This window comes from Phocoena phocoena, chromosome 2, assembly GCF_963924675.1.
Source record: "Phocoena phocoena chromosome 2, mPhoPho1.1, whole genome shotgun sequence".
NCBI classification, from domain to species: domain Eukaryota; kingdom Metazoa; phylum Chordata; class Mammalia; order Artiodactyla; family Phocoenidae; genus Phocoena; species Phocoena phocoena.
The window spans coordinates 43153061-43173439 of NC_089220.1; the positions used below are offsets into that span (position 1 = coordinate 43153061).

A 20379-nucleotide genomic window follows, 5' to 3' on the forward strand; every position below is an offset into this window, starting at 1 on the left:
GAATACGACTATTTCAGGTACAATACATATGAATCCATCTCCAGAATTAGAGGATTAACTGACCAATGGTACAGATAATTTAGAAGGCATGTATAGCATAGACATGGATTCTTTTATGTTAAGAAGGAAAGAGCCCAGCATAGCAAGTCCCCTTTATCCTGTATATCCTCCTTTATTTTACAGCCTTCAACATCCTGGTGAATGTTGGTGTGGTGCTGACATACCCAATCCTCATCTCCATCGGAACAGTGCTCAGCGTTCCTGGAAATGCAGGTACTGTACGATTTGACGTGTGCACAGGAAGTCTCCTGCTTGTGTTTGTTTTATACCCTGAACTGTTTCTTCGAGCAATTGTGAATTATGTCACTTGCCTGGGAAGATGTTTTTAAATATCATGAAGGTGGCGGACAACAGAATAACTATGCATCACATTTAAAATTTCCAGCTACAAACACTGTTTTAACTTGGTTGTGCTTTTAGAATTAAATACCAAATGTATCATTTGGGTTTCATGTAATCTCCCTGACAACCTAATTTTGTGGTATTTTTAGAGGAAGTCCTATGGAAACAAAAGGCATCCCAGCATAGGACTCTCAAACATCACTAATGAAAGTGTAGGAAACATACAAGGTGTTGGCACCCCATCAGACTATCCATGGGGAGCTGTGAAAGATTCTCCTGGGGGCACAGCAGATGGCCCTCTGGAACAGACATAAGAAAAAAGCAATTTGACTCACTTCAGGGACAAGAGGAGAAGCTACTTTTCCAGGAAAATCTTTCTAGGTAAACTGTCCGTGGAACAAATAATGAAAGTGGGTTATCTGGATGACTGTATAGTCCTTCTAATTTTAAAATTCTATTTTTCCAAGTCTTAGGTAGCCATCTTTCTTTACCCCCAGTACAATCAGCAAATATTTAGTGAGCACTTACTATGTGATCATGACTATAGAAGAGATCGGGAAAAAAAGATATTATTGTTCCCATAAGAAACTTACACTGAATATGGAAAACAAGACCGACATATATGAAATAACTTAGAACTCTACAAAGTAATTTATCATCAAATGCCAAATTGTGTAAAAGACTCCAAGTACTATAAGATATTTAGAGGAAAGTCATATCAGGGAGGAGTGGAGTTGTCAAGGAATTCCATTCATTCATCCATGAATTCATTTATTCAATAAATAATTTCTGAGCACTTAGTATATGCTAACAACTGTGCTAACACCCGGTGATAGATCCTGAATAAGACACAGCCTCTACCCTCAGGACCATGTAGTGTAGAAAGGAGATGAAAGGAACTGAGTAATTACAATGTAGAGAGAGAATGGCTTTGATAGAGGTATGTACTGAATGCTCTGAGCGCACACAGGCGGGGCATCCAAGGAGGCTTCCTGCAAGAAGAGTAAAGGGAGGGATCTAACAGAGGGTTTAGCTGGATGAAGTGCATATGAAGAGGGAAGAGCATTCCATGCAAAGAGAACAGCATATATATGATCCCACTACTAGTTACATTCCTACAAAACTGAAAACAGGGACTCAAAAATACCCTTGTATGTGAATGTTCATACTATTTACAACAGCCAAAGGTGGAAACACCTAAATGTCCATCCAGAGATGAATTGATAAACAAGTTGTGATACAATGGCATATTACTCAGCCATAAAAAGGAATGAAGCACTAACGCATGCTATAATATGGTTGAACCTCGAAAACATTATGCTAAGCGAAAGAAGCCAGACACAAAAGGTCACATATTGTATGCTTCCATTTATAGGAAATATCTAGAACAGGTAAAATCCACAGACACACAGCAGGCTGACGGTTGCCAGGTGTTGCGGGGTGAGAGTAGTGGGCTGGGGAGTAACTGCTTAATGGGTACGGGGTTTTATTTTGAAATAATGAAAATGTTTTGGAAACAGATGGAGTCGGTGGTACATTAAGCTGTACAAAACGAATGTACAAAATGCTACTAAACTCACTTTAAGCTGATTAATTTTAATTTATATGAAATTTACCTCAATTAAAATTTTTTTAAAAACTAGCATGTGCAAAGACCTAGACATTAATAAGCCTGGCTCATTTAAAAAATCTTCAGTGGTCCAGTGAAACTGGAGAAGCATGAAGGGATGCAGAGGAAAAGTATTAAGAAATAAAACTGCATGTACACACTGCTATATTTAAAATAGATAACCAACAAAGACCTACTGTATAGCACAGGGAACTCTGCTCAATATTCTGTAATGACCTAAATGGGAAAAGAATTTGAAAAAGAATAGATACATGTATATGTATAACTGAATCACTTTGCTGTACACCTGAAATTAACACAACATTGTTAATCAACAATACTGCAATATAAAATTAAAAAATTTGTTTTAAACTGCAGAGGTTATTCAATCAGATGGCATTTGCCTGGAAGGGTTAAGTATGATTTAGAGAGAGGGAATGGAAAGCAAATGGAGAGAGCGGTATTGATAATGACGTGGAAAAAGGAAAGATGAGCTTGAGAGAACAAGAGAGACTTTTGGAAATCTCTTAGGAGTAGCACTGATGGGGTCATTTGTTTTCAGAGAAGCTTAAAACAGTGATGGACTGACTGACTTGCCGTTCCTTCCCTAGCTGTGGATCTTCTGAAGCAGGAGGTGATATTCAATGTCGTCCGCCTGGCTGCTACCATCATCATCTGCATTGGGTTTCTGTTGATGCTGTTGCCGGAGGAGTGGGATGAAATTACCCTGAGATTCATCAACAGCCTGAAGGAAAAGAAGAGTGAGGAGCATGTGGATGATATCACTGATCCCAGTGTCCACCTGAGAAGCAGAAACAGGGCCATTGGGACTGTGTCCATACCACTGGCTTAGAGGAACACATTTTGAACGCACGTGTATGTATATTCTGTGAATATAATAAAAATTTCTCACCACCTGTACACTCAAACGACAGTATTAACTCTGAATTTGCATAAGTCATATGTGAAATAATGCTAACAATAAAAGTTTACATTTATATGCTTATCAAGGAACTGGTAAATAATCATAATAAATTTTTTATTAAAACATATTCATACTTGTTCTATTTCTTCTGGGTATTTTTTGGGAGGGGGGATTTTCCCCTAATTCACAAAATTTTCTCAAAATATGAGGTTCTATTAAATTATGGGCTTGTCATTACCTTTTTCTCACCTGGAACTGAGACCTTTTCATTCAATCAGAAAAAATTGCATAAGAGGAAAGTACATGAAAAGGATACACACTTTACATATATTTAAGGCCAATAAAGAGTCTTCAATTTGAAAGCTGGAAAGTAATTAAGTATCAACAGAGTATCTTCCATATGCAAGACCTACACTAGGAACAATGAAGACGTGAAGATGTAAGACTCCATCTGTACTTTCAACATGCTTACAGGAGTACAGAGCATAAAAGAGGTTAGAAATATCTCTAATATGAGGTAGACATTTGGAAACGGTATAATGGTTATGGAGAGGACATCTATTTCACCAGTTTTAGAGCTGTTTACATTTGCTGTCACTTCAAGTCCCATTCACTCTTCAACCCACCTTCTGGGCATCACCTTCTGCCCACATCATTCCTCTGGTGAAGTGCATTCACCAAAGTCACCAATGACCTTTTTCTTGCAAAACCATATTGACACTATTCAACTCTTACTTTATTGTCCTCTCTGTAGCATTTGCATGATGACCACTCCTTTTTCCTGCAATGTTCTCTTCACCTAGATGCCATTATGGTCTCCTGGTTCTCTTTCTGCCTTACTGGCTGCTCCTCTGGACTCCTCTTCCTAGGCTGGTCTCATTGCTGTCCGTGTTCAGTCCTTGTCCTTCTTAGCATCTCACTCCACACTCTCTTCCTCAGAGATCTCATCTGCTTCCATGGCTTTCAATGTCATCCATGTGGTGATGGCTTCATAATATTTATCTCCAGCCCAGATTTGTCCCCCAAGCTTCAGATCTGACTATCCAAATTCCTTCTGCAGGCTCACTTGGATGCCCCATTGTTCACTTCACGTTCAAGAACATAGTTAAATCTATCATCTCTCCTCCTCAGACCTACTCCGTCCTCTCCCTTGTTCCCTGTCTAGGTTAATGGTACCATCATTCACGGGCTGCCCAAGCCAGAGGTCAAACTTAACTTCTGCCTTCCTCACCCTCCACATCTAAACCATAAATCTTATCGATTACTTTCCTTAATATTTCTTGAATCCATGCACTTCTCTACTACGCTACCTATTCTATGACCCTATCATTTCCTGATGAATGAAATACTCACTTTACTGGTCTCTGTAACTCCCAGTATTGCCTCTCTCTAATCCCTTTTGTACCCTGCAGAATGACTTTTCTAATATATAAATTTGATCATTCTACTTCCCTATATAGAACACTTCAGTGACATCTCATTGTCCTCAGAGTAAGTTCCAGACACTTTTGCAGGTCATTCAAAGTTCATCACTGATTGGCTCCTGCCTACCTCTAGAGAAGCACCATACAGTAGAACTTTCTGTGATGATGGAAATATTCTATATCTGCACTGTCCAACACAGTAGCCACAACTGGCTATTGTGCTCTTTAAATACGGCTAATGCTCTAATTTTATTTACTTTTAATTAATTTTAAGTTAATATTAGTTAGCCACATGTGGCTCTTAGCTACCATACTGGACAGCACAACTTCTACCACACCACCCCCTGCAGCCCCCTGGAATCTCTGTGCTTTAGTGACACCATCCTTCTTATAGTTCTTCAATCAAGACATGCTCTCTTTCTTGTACTTCTTTTTCCTCTCTCATCACCTGAATAACTCTTACCTAGACTTCATGACATGATTTATTCCTATTCTCGTGGAAGGTTTTTTCTCATCCCCCAAGCTAAACAATGTGACTTCCTTAGACACCTCTGCTTACTCCATTATAGCACTGGTCGCCCTCTGTGGCCGTTGTCAGTCTACTCATCTGAGTTCCCAGTAGACCACGGGTTCCTTGAGAGCAGGGATTGTGTGGCATTCATCATCGTGTTTCTAGCATAGTGCCTGGCGCTTACAGACACTCAGGAAAGGAGTGAATGGGTTGCTTTACACTGGAGGTATGCCCCCCTGCCCCCGAGCTGTATTAGATCAGTCTTAGTTAAGGACAGACATTCTCATAGAGGAGATTGGTTAAAGGAAGGGCCAAAAGGGATTAAATGTACCACAGCCTTTGTTACTGAACTGATAAAAGGCACTTCTTTCCTAAGAGGCAGGTTATCTTAGGGCATCTAGCAATTTAAGATAACCTGCCCTTTCTGACATCTGTTGTACAATTCTTTTTTAATTCAAGTGGCCCAGAAGTGTAGGTGAGATGGTCATGGGGCAAGAAAAGGGAACTTCGGATATCATATCTGCTGGCTGGGTATCATAGTCAATAAAAACCTTACCATTTTTTCATTTCTCTGTCATTTTTTGAAAAGACAATGACAGTCTCCTGGCATTGGTAGATGGCATGATATTAATTAAAACAATAATCGTGACACACTTCAAACTTCATGAAAAATGGTAGAAAATAAATGAGGTATATTATTAGTAAATATGAATTAATTCATTATCTAAGTGGAGTTGGTTTTGACAATTTAAATGTCATAATGGTACAAACATTGCTCTTGCCTTGTTTTAAAATTGCTGTTAAATAGTAGTAATCACTGACTAACCCACTCCAGCATCTTGCCATTACTTAGCATGGCATTTAAAATTACATTTTGACATCTCTAATAAATGAGCTGTTTTGCTCTTTTTGATAATTCATTTTGAAAAATTGAGTCAGCTACCCTGGAAAGCACTAATTCAACCTATAACTGATCACCCTAATTAGCTCAGTCTATATTAAGAAAATACTTCCGTTATGGTATTCATTCATTTATTCATTCAAAAATTACTAAGTTCTACTTCTCGCTCTGAAGTAGGGTATTATGTTAGATTGTCACCCACTGGCCTCTCCCTGCCTCTAGAGCAGCACTGATAGAACTTTCTGTGATCATAGAAATGTCCTCTCTTTGCACTGTGGTGAAAGGGATACAAAATGGATAGGAAATGGTCCCTGCTTCCAGGCATTTCAACCTTTAAGTTGTCACCATGGCAATTAAAACAACAACAATCACAACTCAGACACTTGTTTAAGTCACTTTCCCTTTAACTCAGGTCAAGTATTCATAAATAAAGATAATAATACCTTTCCTTACTACCCCCCTTGGTCGCTGGGAGAGTCAGTTGAGATAGCGTGTTTCAGTCACTGAACAAACGGGGGTGGGCCTCCTATGTCTCTATGATGTGCCTTCCTTGAGCCAGGTTCAGTTGGGTTTGCAGGGTACTGACAAAGTGCCTGCCCTCGTGCTGGAAGTACCTTGCTGAGGCTCCTATTATCCTGTCTCTTTATCCAAGCTTGGTTCCTCCCCAGAGTCCAAGAGGCGATGGATTCTGTGGGTGACTGAATGGGCAGCACAGTGCAGGGATTGAGGGCTCCCATGTTGTAGCCCCGACTCTGTACTTCTGACATGCGGGCTTTAGTGAATTACCAACATCTCTCAGCCCCTTGATCTCACGTTCAGTACAATGAGGATATTAATACCTATCATTTGGGGTTGTTAAATATAGTAAATAAAAACACACTGCCAGACAGTCCAGAAGTAGTTATTGTTAGGATTTCCTCTGTCTGTTTACCTCCCTCCAGGACTTCTTCAAACCACTTATCCACAGCACTATGCCAAGCAAAGTCACAGAGCCTGGTGCCGAGCAGGGATTTTTACCCAAAATAAATGAGGGAGAAGAAAGAAGCTTGGCATGAGGAACACTAGGAGGAAGCCAAAAATGGGGTGTCACTCCCATTGGTCAGTTCCCCGCGGCACTTTGCATCACGGCATTCTTGCCCAGCCAGTGGAACTAATTGCATGACAAAAAGACAGACTGGTGACTTGGGCTTTGAAATTAAAATCACTTCAACCACGTCCTGATGGCTTCACAAACACATTATAGGCAAATCAATTTTGTTCACCCAGGCTTTGCACGCCTGTTAATTTTGTGCAGGTGCTTTGTCAAGATCCACCAGAGGACAAATGATTTGGAGAAGGACAATGCAAGTGATAAAAGAGTGAACAGTGTAACCAGCCGAGCATTTGAACGTTTCTGATGTTTAAGTACAAATCCTCTTTCTTACTTTTCAATAAACCCTTGTCACAAAGACAAAGAACACTAGCGTAGGCAATGCTGGTTTATCTGGCAAGCTAGGACAAGAAGTCTCTATTAATTCTAATTATTTTTATTTCTCTCCCGCCACCTCCTGTAGCAACTGGAGGTAAAGTTAAGAACAGGAGGTGATGACGTGGAGGTGGTCATGCCAAGAACCCAGAGACAGAAAGAGCAGACGCCCTGGGTTTTGAAGCACTGATTAGCCAGTGTGCTCCCACACGTGTCACAAAAGCAAAAGCTGCTTTGTCATTATTTGCGGGAGGTAGGAACCCCGGATCCTTTGGGAACTTGAGGGATCTTAAGAGCGAGAAATCTAACCTGGGCTCTCTGACAGAATTTTCAAAACAGTGTGAACTTAGCTGCATTATTCTGGGGGAATCAATTCAGAGAATTTAGAGGCACTAAATCCACAACTGTTCAGTACACTAGCCACTAGTCACATGTAGCTGTTGAAATATGGCTAGTCCAAATTGAGATGTGCTGTGTCACGTATCCTGGAGTTTAAAGACTTGGGGTGAAAAAGAGAAGGTAGGCTATTTCATTAATAGCTCTATACTCATTACATATTGAAATGAGAATATTTTGGATGTGTTAGGTTATATAAAAAATATTATAAAATTCATTTCACTCGTTTCTTTTCACTTTTTTAATGTACCTACTAGAAATCTTAAAATTATATATAAGTCTTGCGTTTGTGACTCACGTTTTGCTTCTATTAGGCAGAAATTCTCTAGAAGCTTAAGAATAACTTGGTTAGAGGGATAAAGAGGGAAATTTAGAAGAAGAAAATAGCTTTGGAAACAAACAATTATTTGGTCAACTTCTGTCAGTCAGGACAAAATAGACTGAGTGTTTTTCATGTCATGCAAGTTCAAACTGCCAGAAATGAGCAGAGAGAGGGAAGAAACAGAGGCAAGGACAACAATTTGAAATTGCAACTAACTGGAAAAATTTGTAAAGAACTGGAAGAATAACTGGGTTGAAACTAGCAAAGAATCTTCATTTGATACTAGAAGTGACAGAAACTGTAGAAGTGATAGAAACTGCCCTGAATTCTAGAAAGTCAGAAGATACTGATAACAGTTAGAGTGGAAAGGAAGAAGTTATTCTGGAAAAGACCACTTTGACTTTTAGATATTGTAATCAACTTGCAGAAAAGAAGCCGGATTGCATTCTTTAGAAGGCAATAATAGAGCCGCCCGCTCTTACGACATCTGTAAAGAGCAAGTAATCAAAGTGAAAATCAGGAATTCATTAAAGTCAACAGTTTCTGATATAAATCATAAGATCAGGGCAGATTTGACCTACAGGTCATAACTCTGGTCAATAATTAAAAGATGCTTTCCAAGATAGGGCGATCTCCAGGGACAGGATAGTTAGATGGCAGCAAGAAACTTCGTAAGATGGCATTTACCTAGAAGTCACCAACGTTTCAGGTCTGGTCCTCTGCACTGTGGACTCAGAAACTAAGTCTTCTTCATGCCCTAAAGACAGCCCAGTCATTCTCAAATTGTGATGCTTATACAACACAGCAGCACCCCTGAGACCTTGGTAGAAATGCACATTCTTGTGCCTTATTACAGACCCAGTGAAGCAGAATCTCTGGGGGGTGGGGCCCAGGAATCTAGTTTTAATAAGTCCTGCTTGAAATTAACCAAGCACATGCTCAGGTGATGCCGGTGATTCCAATGCATGCTCAAGTTTAAGAACCCCTAGACTAATGACCACAGGACTACAAACAGAAAATGTATTCATTGATAATCATAAACTGAACTGTCATATTCAACAAAACCTCACATTAGTAAGGTTAGGACAACCTTTCCCTAAGAGGCAAATCTATCTGGGTAGCTTGTGCGTTCGTGAAAAGGTTTCTTGGTGAGCCTGAAGTCAAAGCAAGGACAGTCAAATGTATGATTAAACTCTTCCCTTTTGTTTTTCATTTCCATTTCAACTCTCACTCCCTTGGGAGGATGGGTTCATCCCTGCTGGACAAGAGCAGATGGGTAAGGAGAGGAATGTGAGGAACTGACTGGTACAACTGCTCCCACTCCAAGCCAATTACACAGTCCACTAGAAGAATGTGTTCCACCAAATTACAGGATGACATTTCCTTCAGTTAATTATATTAACAAGTAGACATCTTATATTTGCAACACTTGATTTACAGATACTGGTTATGACCAAAACAGTCAATACATGTACACATGGTACACACAAGAGTCCAGCAAATAGACATTCTATCTAACAGCTTATTCTTTGCTACACAAATCTTTTCTAAGCTCCTTTTCCCTCAAGGGAAAAGCTAACAGGTCTGAAGTTAATCTTTCCCTGATTACTTCCCTTATATATGGATGCTCTTGTTATAATGTAATTAGGGGTTCAAGTTACTTAGGTAACTGAAAGTGATGCACTGAAATTCAGCCTTTGCCAAGACCTCTGCTCTACTTCCATCAGTGTCCTTGGCTTATCCGACTCTTAAAGTCCCCAAAAGGCAGAAATAGGTGCTCTCCATCTTCTGTATCTTATTGGTTATATGATTTATCTGCCACAATCATCCAAATTTTCCATCCTGTTGTACTTTTATTTGCATTAATTAATCTTCACATTAAAATACTTTCAGTTTTCATCCTCTTTCTTAAAGCCTTCTATAGAATCCAGCTTTGAACTGTAATTTTTAAACTTTACCTATATTTTTATTTTTAATAATTCTATTTCTTTCAGCTAACACCAGTCCAATTCCCTCCTTTTACATAAAAGTTTCCCCTTTCCTTCAGAACACCTGCACATGATCCTGAAACACTGATCAGTGCTGAATGGACACTGCAGTGTTTTCTGTTTCATGTTTATCACCTACTTCTGGTTGATAAGTTTCTTCTCTTAGAAATGTTAACATCATCGATTATTTTTGAACTGGACTCTGAAGCTCTTCCTATTCCTGGCCATGAAAGAGAGCTATTTAAGATATAGCTATTACCTAATTTTAATAATGGTGTTAATTTTATCACTTAACTTTCAGTTTTCCGAGAGCCCCTCTGGCACATCTGTATCTGCTCTTCATCCTTACCTTCTCTCTTTACATCTATGGTAATATAAAAGTCCACATTCATAATATTGATCCTGAGGTCCTACAGGTTCCAAAGTGTCTTCTGAATCATCAAGAAAAACTGCTGTTAAAAAACAACGGTTTTGGAGTTGGTATATTTGAATGGACTATGATTCTTAGAGAACTGCCAGTCCATCTCTCCCAAATGAGAACCACATATTACCAGGAATATTTATCTAATGAAAACAATACATTTCTGAACCATAAAAATGACAGCTCATGGTGTAATTACAGAATATATTATATCATGCCAAGAGTCAATAACCTGTTTTGTCAAATAGTCATATCATTTCTGGTATCTGTTGATAATTAAATAATCAAAATGTTACGGAGCTAGGTACTTTAAGAAAGCCATTTGTGAGCTTTTGACAACAGAGACTCTGATCTGCTCAACTATGCATACCCAGAAATAGCTCACAATAGGTACTCAGTGGGAGGAAGGAAGGAAGGAATCTCAGTCCTGCCAAGATAAAGATTTATCCAGGGCTTCCCTGGTGGCACAGTGGTTCAGAGTCCGCCTGCCAATGCAGAGGACATGGGTTCGTGCCCCGGTCTGGGAAGATCCCACATGCCGTGGAGCGGCTGGGCCCGTGAGCCATGGCCGCTGAGCCTGTGCGTCTAGAGCCTGTGCTCTGCAGCGGGAGAGGCCACAACAGTGAGAGGCCCACGTGTCGCAAAAAAAAAAAAAAGATTTATCCATTTAATGACAAACCCACAGTCAATGGTGCAAAGCTGAAACCCTTCTGGATAAATTCTGAAACAAGACAAGGATGCCCACTCTCATCACTTCTATTCAGCATAGTATTGGAAGTCTTAGCCACCACAGCAATCAGACAAGAGAAGCAAATAAAAGGTATCCAAATTGGAAGGGAAGAGATAAAACTGTCACTATTTGCAGATGACATGACACTCTATATAGAAAACCCTAAAGGTTCTACACAAAAACTATTAGAACTAATAAATGAATTCAGCAAAGTAGGACACAAGATTAATATACAGAAATCTGTTGCATTTATTTACACTAACAAATATCAGAAAGAGAAAGTAAAAAAAATCCCTTTTATTTTTTGTTGTTTTTAAGGTTTTATTATAAAAAAAGATAAGATACCTTTGTTGAACCTTCTCATTGAAAAAAATCCCTTTTAAAATTGTGTCAAAAAAAACCCAAAAAACACCTAGGAATAAACCTAACCAAGGAGGTGAAAGATCTATACACTGAAAACTATAAAACACTGGTAAAGGAATTGAAGATGGTTCAAAGAAATGGAAAGATAGTCCATGCTCTTGGATTGGAAGAACTAATATTGTTAAAATGGCCATACTACCCAAAGTAATCTACAGATTTAATGCAATCCCTATCAAATTACCCATGACATTTTTCACAGAACAAGAACAAATAATCCTAAAATTCATATAGAACCACAAAAGATCCAGCAATTCTGAGGGAAAAAAAGAGCTGGAGGCATAACTATCCCAGACTTCAGACAATACTACAAAGCTACAGTAATCAAAACAGCATGGTATTTGCACAGAAACAGACATATAGATAAGTGCAACAGAATAGAAAGCCCAGAAATAAATCCACACAGTTATGCATAATTAATCTTTAACAAAGCAGGCAAGAATATACAGTGGAGGAAGACAGTCTCTTCAACAAGTGATGTATGGGAAAGTTGGACAGCCTCATGTAAATCAATGAAGTTAGAACATTCCCTGACACCATATACAAAAAAACACAAAATGGTTTAAAGACCTAAATATAACACATGACAGCATAAAACCCCTAGAAGAGAACATAGTCAAAATATTCTCTAACATAAATCATAGGAATATTTTCTTAGATCAGTCTCCCAAGGCCAAAGAAATAAAAGCAAAAATAAACAAATGAGACCTAATCAAATCTAAAAGCTTTTGCATAGCAAAGGAAACCATCAACAAAACAAAAAGACAACCCACAGAATGGGAGAAAATATTTGCAAATGATGTGACCGACAAGGGGTTAATTTCAAAAATATACAAACAGCTGGTACAACTCAATATCAAAGAAAGAAACAACCTAATCAAATAATGGGCAGAAGACCTAAATAGACATTTCTCCAAAAAAGACATACAGATGGCCAACAGGCACATGAAAATGTGCTCAACATCACTAATTATTAGAGAAATACAAATCAAAAACACAATGAGGTATCACCTCACACTGGTCATAATGGCTATCATCAAAAAGTCTACAAATAATACATGCTGGAGAGGGTATGGAAAAAAGGAAACCCTCCTACACTGTTGGTGGGAATGTAAATTGGTTCAGCCACTATGGAAAACAGTATGGCATGTTCCATAAAAAAAAAAACAACAACAACTAAAAATAGAGCTACCACATGATCCAGGAATCCCACTCCAGGGCATAAATCTGGAAAAGACAAAAATTATAATTCAAAAAGATATATGCACCTTAATGTTCATAGCAACACTATTTACAATAGCCAAGACATGGAAGCAACCAAAGTGCCCATCAATAGATGAATGGATAAAGAAGATGTGGTATATATATATATATACAATGGAATACTACTCAGCCATAAAAAAGAATGAAATATTTCCATTTGTAGTAACATGGATGGACCTAGAGATTATAATACCAAGTGAAGTAAGTCAGACAGAGAAATGTATCACTTACATGTGGAATCTAAAAACTAATACAAATGAATCTATTTACAAAACAAACAGACTCACAGACATAGAAAGCAAACTTATGGTCACCAAAGGGAAAAGGGAGGTGGGGAGGAATAAATGAGGAGTATGGGATTAACAGATACACACTACTATACATAAAATAGATAAGCAACAAGGATTTACTGTGTAACACAAGGAATAATATTCAATATCTTGTAATAACCTATAATGGAAAAGTATATGTATATGTGTGTGTGTGTGTATATATGTATCTGAATCACTCTGTGGTACACATGAAATTAATACAATACTATAAATTGACTAAAAATTTTTTTAAAGATTTATCCATTTATTAAGCAAATGCATTTTTTAAACATCTTTATTGGAGTATAATTGCTTTACAATGGTGTGTTAGTTTCTGGTTTATAACAAAGTGAATCAGCTATATGCATACATATATCCCCATATCCCCTCCCTCCTGCATCTCCCTGCCACCCTCCCTATCCCACCCCGCTATGTTGTCACAAAGCACCGAGCTGATCTCCCCATGCTATGCGGCTGCTTCCCACCAGCTATCTCTTTTACATTTGGTAGTGTATATATGTCCATGTCACTCTCTCACTTTGTCCCAGTTTACCCTTCCCCCTCCCTGTGTCCTCAAGTCCATTCTCTATGTCTGCATCTTTATTCCTGTCCTGCCCCTAGGTTCTTCAGAACCTTTTTTTTTTTTAGATTCCATATATATATGTGTTAGCATACGGTATTTATTTCTCTCTTTCTGACTTACTTCACTCTGTATGACAGACTCTAGGTCCATCCACCTCACTACAAATAACTCAATTTCATTTCTTTGTATGGCTGAGTAATATTCCATTGTATATATGTGCCATATCTTCTTTATCCATTCATCTGTCGATGGACACTTAGGTTGCTTCCATGTCCTGGCTATTGTAAACAGAGCTGCAATGAACATTGTGGTACATGACTCTTTTTGAATTATGGTTTTTGCAGGGTATATGCCCAGAAGTGGGATTGCTGGGTCATATGGCAGCTCTATTTTTAGTTTTTTAAGGAACCTCCATACTGTTCTCCATAGTGGCTGTATCAATTTACATTCCCACCAACAGTGCAAGAGGGTTCCCTTTTCTCCACACCCTCTCCATAAGCAAGTACTTACTGATATATTTTTACAGTACTTGGGATTGCATCTCTTATTGAATTGACAAGAATTAGTATCACTGTGAGGGAGAGAGATTAAGGATACTGGTTAAAAAACAATTTTTTTTAAATGTCAATGGTCTTATCAATGTTCTATTTTTCCTAAAGTGTATGGCTGAGGTGTGGCCCAGGCTGGCATGGAGGAGAGAGGTGTTCTGGATCTCTTTACAGACACCCAACCTGGTTTTGTACTAGAGCCAGGGAGTTGTGAACAGCTCAGACCACAGACAAAATTCTGTTTCAGATATGACATTTTATTTAGCCTCTTCAGTAAGAGTTCTGGCTAGAGGAATGAAAAGATGACAAAAGGAAAGAATCATTCATTTGGATGATAGAAAAGAGGTCTGGGCTCCTTATCGTAATTCAGATCAATGTCCAGAATCACAAAATCTCAGTTGGAAAACTCTTCATGGAACTTTCATTCCAGCCCTGTCCAATGCCCAAATCTCCTCTATGCTGTCCCAAGTGAGTGGCCATCCAGCCTTCACCTGAGCACACAGGGGAAACAAGACTCTTGTTATTGTGGGATTTCCTCCCTGTAAGGAGCTGACATGTGCCTTTCTGAAACTACCACCTGATGATTCTAACTGTTTCCCACTGCCACACAAGGAAGTCAAATTTCTCTTACATAGAGGCAGGTCATACTCCTCCTGGATTTTTCCTTTAAGCTAAATAATCATATCCCTGAGGACATCCCACTTCAATTTATAAAAATATATTTTTTTTAGTTAATTAACACATCTATCGCCTCACATATTTACTTTTTCGGTGAGAACATTTAAATTCTACACTCATAGCAAATTTCAATTATACAATACAGTGTTATCAGCTACAGTCACCATGTTATACGTTAGATCCTCAGACCGTATTCATCTTATAACTAAAAGTTTATACACTTTTATCAACCTCTCCCTATTTCCCCCACTCCCAAGGCAACCACTTTTCTACTCTCTGTTTCTATGAGTTTCCCTTTTTTTTTTTACATTCTACACATAAGTGATATCATGCAGTATTTTCTTTGTCTGCCCTATCTTACACCATACTAAAAAATCAAGCCAAAATGGATTAAAGACATGGATATAAGGCCTGAAACTATAAACCTCTTAGAAGGAAATATAGGGGGCAAGCTCCTTGACATTGGTCTTGGCAGTGAGTTTTTGGATGTGACACCAAAGCAAAGGCTGCAAGAGCAAAACAAACATGTGAAACTATATGAAACTAAAAGGCTTCTGCTCAGCAAAAGAAACCATTAACAAAATTAAAAGACAACTTAGGGAACAGAAGAAAATATTTGCAAACCAAATATCTGATAAGAGGTTCCTATTTAAAATATATAAGGAATTTATACAACTCAACAGCAAAAAATAAATAAATAAATAGCCCAATTTAAAAATGGGCAAAGGACCCAAAGAGACATTTTTCGAAAGATGATATACAAATGGCCAACAGTTACATGAAAAGGTGCTCAACATCACTAATCATCAGGGAAATGAAAATCAACACTACAGTGAGATATCATCTTACACCTGTTAGAATGGCTATTATCAAAAAGACAAGAGATAGCAAATGCTGCAGGGGATGTGGAGAAAAGTAAACCCTTGTACTCTGTTGGTGGGAATGTAAATTGGTACTGTCACTTTGGAAAACAGCATGGAAGCTCTTTAAAAACTTACAAATAGAAATACCATATGATCCAGAAATCCCACTTCTGAGTATTTACCCAAAGGAAATAAAACCATTATCTCGAAGAGATGTCTGAACTCTATGCTCAATGCAGCGTTTTTCACAAGAGCCAAGGTATAGAAACAACCTAAGTACCTGTCAATGGATGAATGAATCAAGAAAATGTTTTATTATATATTTACAATAATACAACACAAAAACATAGAAATTCTGTTGTTTGCAACAACATGGGTATGCCTGGATAGTGGTATGCTAAGTGATATAAAAATCCTTTTTAATGTGAGGTGCCCCAACCTGAACCTGATACTCCCTTTTCATTGCCACTCTATTTCCCCTACTCTTTACTTTCATGTGTACTATTCACCTTCTTGTATTAATTACCCTCTCCAAGTCTCAATTTCCATACCTATACTATGAGAATAGTACCAATCCTCAAAGAATTGCCATGAGCATCGTCGCATAATGCTGAGCACATAGGAAGTACTCAACAAAAGTAAGCTATTATTATTAGCATTAAAAGTTTAGGACAAGGGGCTTCCCTGGTGGCGCAGTGGTTGAGAGTCCGCCTGCCGATGCAGGGGACAACGGGTTCGTGCCCTGGTCTGGGAAGATCCCACATGCTGCGGAGCGGCTGGGCCCGTGAGCCATGGCCTCTGAGCCTGCGCGTCAGGAGCCTGTGCTCCACAATGGGAGAGGCCACAACAGTGAGAGGCCCGCGCACCGCAAAAAAAAAAAAAAAAAAAAAAAGTTGTTAGAAAAAATGTTTAGGACAAAAAAGGGTGATGTTTCCCTTTCTAACAGAACCCCCAGCCTCCAAATATACCCAATTTGAAGAAGGAGAATGAAATCTCAGTAATGGTAATGCGAGAAGCTTCCAAGATAGAAGGCATCACCTTTGATGAGTATATTAGTTAACTAATGATGCATGGTAGATTACTGCAAAATTTAACGGCTTAAAACAACACTCATTTATCACATCGGAGTCTTGGAGTGTTAGGAATTCAGGTGTGGCTTGTAGGGGAACTGCCACCAGCTCACTTGCCTAGTTGTTGGCAGGACTCAGTCCCTGCTGGTTGTTGGACAGAGATATCATTTCCTTGTCACAGACCTGACCCTCTCCTAGGGCAGCTCACAACATGACAGTGGGCTTTTCCCAGAACAAGTGAGCAAGATGGAAGCCACAGCCTTTTTGTAACCTAATCTCAGAAAAGATAGCCCATCACTTTCGCTGTTTTCTATTTGTTAGAAATGAATTCGTAAGTACAGCCCACACTCAAGGCAAGGGTTGGAGGGACTGCACAAAGGCATGAAAAGAAGGAGGCCAGGATCACCAGGGACCATCGTGGGCTGCCTACCACAATGAGGTTATGCCATCTTGTAAAGAAGAGGCTGGAAAAGAGAAACACATGCGTGCACACACATACACACTAGCTGTCTATTCCCAGACTCACAGCTTTGAGTGATGGGAGAGGGAGGGGCGTCATTGATCAGGCACTATAGAATGCAGAGAGAGAAAGGCTCTTAGACCTTATCTAAGTCAGCCCCCTCACTTTACGTTCAAGAAGACCAAAACCCAGAGGAGAGAAGTAACCTGCCCAAGATTGCATATTAGCTTGTGGTAGATCTCTGGCTTGAACCCAGGCTGACTCCTGGGCCAACGCTCTTTTCACTAGACTTAACTTTCCATTTCATCCTGGGCAAGAGCATTAGTTTTCACAAAAGCAATAACGTTTGTTCTCTCTTCCCAAATCAGTGTATCCCATATGCCGCTGAATTTCAAGGCCAGTGCCTATAAAAAATGGCAAATTGGTAAGCAAATATCTTTGGATGTTTCCCCTCTAACCACTGTTTTTCTATTGTCTTTGTTCTTATTTGGATGAGCAAGTAGAACAAGATTCTGCTTTTACAGATAAACCAGGAAAGTTTCATGTCCAGAATGTAAATAGAGCACCATTTCCCTAGAACAGCACACCACTTATAAAATTAAAATGCAGAAAATTTGAAAATCAGGCTAGAGCCCAGAACATCATTTTTGTTTGTTTGTTTTTTTTTTTTTTTTTTTTTTTTGTGGTACGCGGGCCTCTCACTGTTGTGGCCTCTCCCGTTGCGGAGCACAGGCTCCAGATGCGCAGGCTCAGCGGCCATGGCTCACAGGCCCAGCCGCTCCGCGGCATGCGGGATCTTCCCGGACCAGGGCACGAACCTGCGTCCCCTGCATCGGCAGGTGGACTCTCAGCCACTGCGCCACCAGGGAAGCCCGAACATCATTTTTAAAGTACCCACTTGCACAGTAGTAATTTATAAAAGCCTTGCAGTTTGTGAAATGAATGTTTTTCTTTGAGGTGAATGCCTTGATTTATGAAAACTTCCCATTTAATTTCATCATCAGCTATCTTTTAACCCAGGGGCACGGTTAACTGAAGGATCAATTATCAAATAATAGTTGACTGGCCAAAAAGTCGCTCTTAAATTTGGCCGATGAAGCATAACTGTTGCATTCTTTCCGCTGTGTGTCAAGTTCAACACAAATTATCCATGATATCGCTGGATATCATGCAGCAGGTTTAACAAATCATAAGAATGGCTGATGTCCATGAATCCAACTTGCTGCAGTTGATGGTGGGGCTAGAAAGAAGCAAGATGACCTGATGTCAGAAGCAGGGATGAAATCGGAATCTTCTACATCTATGGATGTTTTTACTCTGACACACGACTTTTTTTTTCTACTGTAATCTTGCCATTATGCTGTTTACTGTAAAGGGAGGGGTGGTTTAACTTAGTACAAAATAATCTTCCTGTCAGCCAGTAAAGCATGTACACACAGTTCAGCCAGTTTTTACTTCTGGTCCAGTGAAGAATTCCTAACCATGTCAAGTCCATGGGTGACATCTCTCATCTGTTCAGTATGTCTCCAGGTACTCTTTCCTTGGTATTGGGTCTTGGTCCAGTCTCTTGAGCAGAACCTCCCAGCAAACCTCCCATCAGAAGATTCCCTCATGAAAAATTAGCATGAAAAATGGTCTGGAGCTGGTGAAAACCCACTTGGCCCCTGGTGAAACTTTACTATAGAGACCATCCAACAAGAGGATACTTCCGTGACCCAGATCACACAGGCCTCCCTAGAGAACAACTATCGCTGAAGTGAAGTTCATACTCAAAAGTTATACACCACAGGAATAAGGAGGTATCAACTCAGCAAATGGGAGAATTTACAATTGAGAACTCAAAGTAAGGAAATCATTTTTGAAAGGCTCCCAAATCAAAATTTTCAAAATGTTCAGAGTGTAAATCAAGGAACAGAACAGAACCAGAAGGCGGGAACAGGACAAATTGAAAAAGTGAACTTTGGGGCTTCCCTGGTGGCGCAGTGGTTGAGGGTCCGCCTGCCGATGGAGGGGACACGGGTTCGTGCCCCGGTCCGGGAGGATCCCACATGCTGCGGAGCAGCTGGGCCCGTGGGCCATGGCCACTGAGCCTGCGCATCCAGAGCCTGTGCTCCGCAATGGGAGAGGCCACAACAGTAAGAGGCCCGCGTACCGCAAAAAGAAAAAAAAAAAAAAGAGTGCACTTTGAAATCAGGAGACACGTTGAACAACAGGGCTCAGCCAAAGAAGTAGAACCAGTAGAAGATAATATATTAAGAGATTTATTACAAGGAATTGGCTTCTATAATTGTAGGGGCTGGCTAAGCAAGTTCAACATCCGTAGGAAGGGCAGTTAGGGTGGGAATGAAATGGAGCAAGACCCTAAGTTTCTTCCCCCCTGCCACCCCCATGCCCTGAGCCTGCCTTTGGTCTGTGGAAAAAATTTAGCCAAAGAGTAAGTTTAATCAGAGAAGTGAGAAAATGCAGGAACAGAGGAAAACAGTCAAAGGAGACCAAATAATAATAGTTTAATCATCAAGCACAGTCAAGGACCTTTAGTTCCTCCTTAAGGGCTATAGATAATATTCTGAGCCATATCCTGTGAGCTGTCTTATAGATACTGAAACCCACGCTAGGTGGAAGAAGTTAACTACATGATGACCAGGCTGTAGCCATGACATAAGCTGCCACAATTTCAAGAATTGGACTCAAAGAAATGGAAACAAACGGACCCTGGAACTGAAGATTAACAGTACCTAAAACAATCGAGATGACACTAGTCATACCACCGATGACCAATTTCAAGATGAGTGTCAGAGCTGACTGTATTGTTTCTGCATGTAGCCCCCTCCCTCTGTCTATAAAAGCTCTTGCCCCCTGATTGTCAGTGGGGAGTCGGCTTTTGGACAGGCATCTGCCCTCCTCCCCGACTCCACCCCAACCCCTCTGGTTGCCGGCATCCATAATAAAGCAAACTTTCCTTTCCCCCAACCTGGGCTATTTATGGGCTTTTGAGCAGCGAGCAGCCAGACCTGGGTTCGGTAACAGCAAGAACAAGAGAAGACTGGAACCCATGGGCATGGGCCAAAGTGGTTGTCCACGGGTAGAAT

At 39.8% G+C, this 20379-nt stretch overlaps 1 protein-coding gene across 1 annotated transcript in view; it reads left to right on the forward strand.

Annotated features, from left to right (window-relative positions):
- Positions 1-2864, forward strand: part of SLC35F4 (solute carrier family 35 member F4) — a 292727-nt gene extending 289863 nt beyond the window's left edge. Inside the window, exons 7-8 of the mRNA XM_065872284.1 lie at positions 184-273; positions 2623-2864. Of these exons, the coding sequence (XP_065728356.1) occupies positions 184-273; positions 2623-2864 (332 nt within the window). The remainder of the gene's footprint in view (positions 1-183; positions 274-2622) is intronic.
- The last annotated feature ends 17515 nt before the right edge of the window (positions 2865-20379 follow it).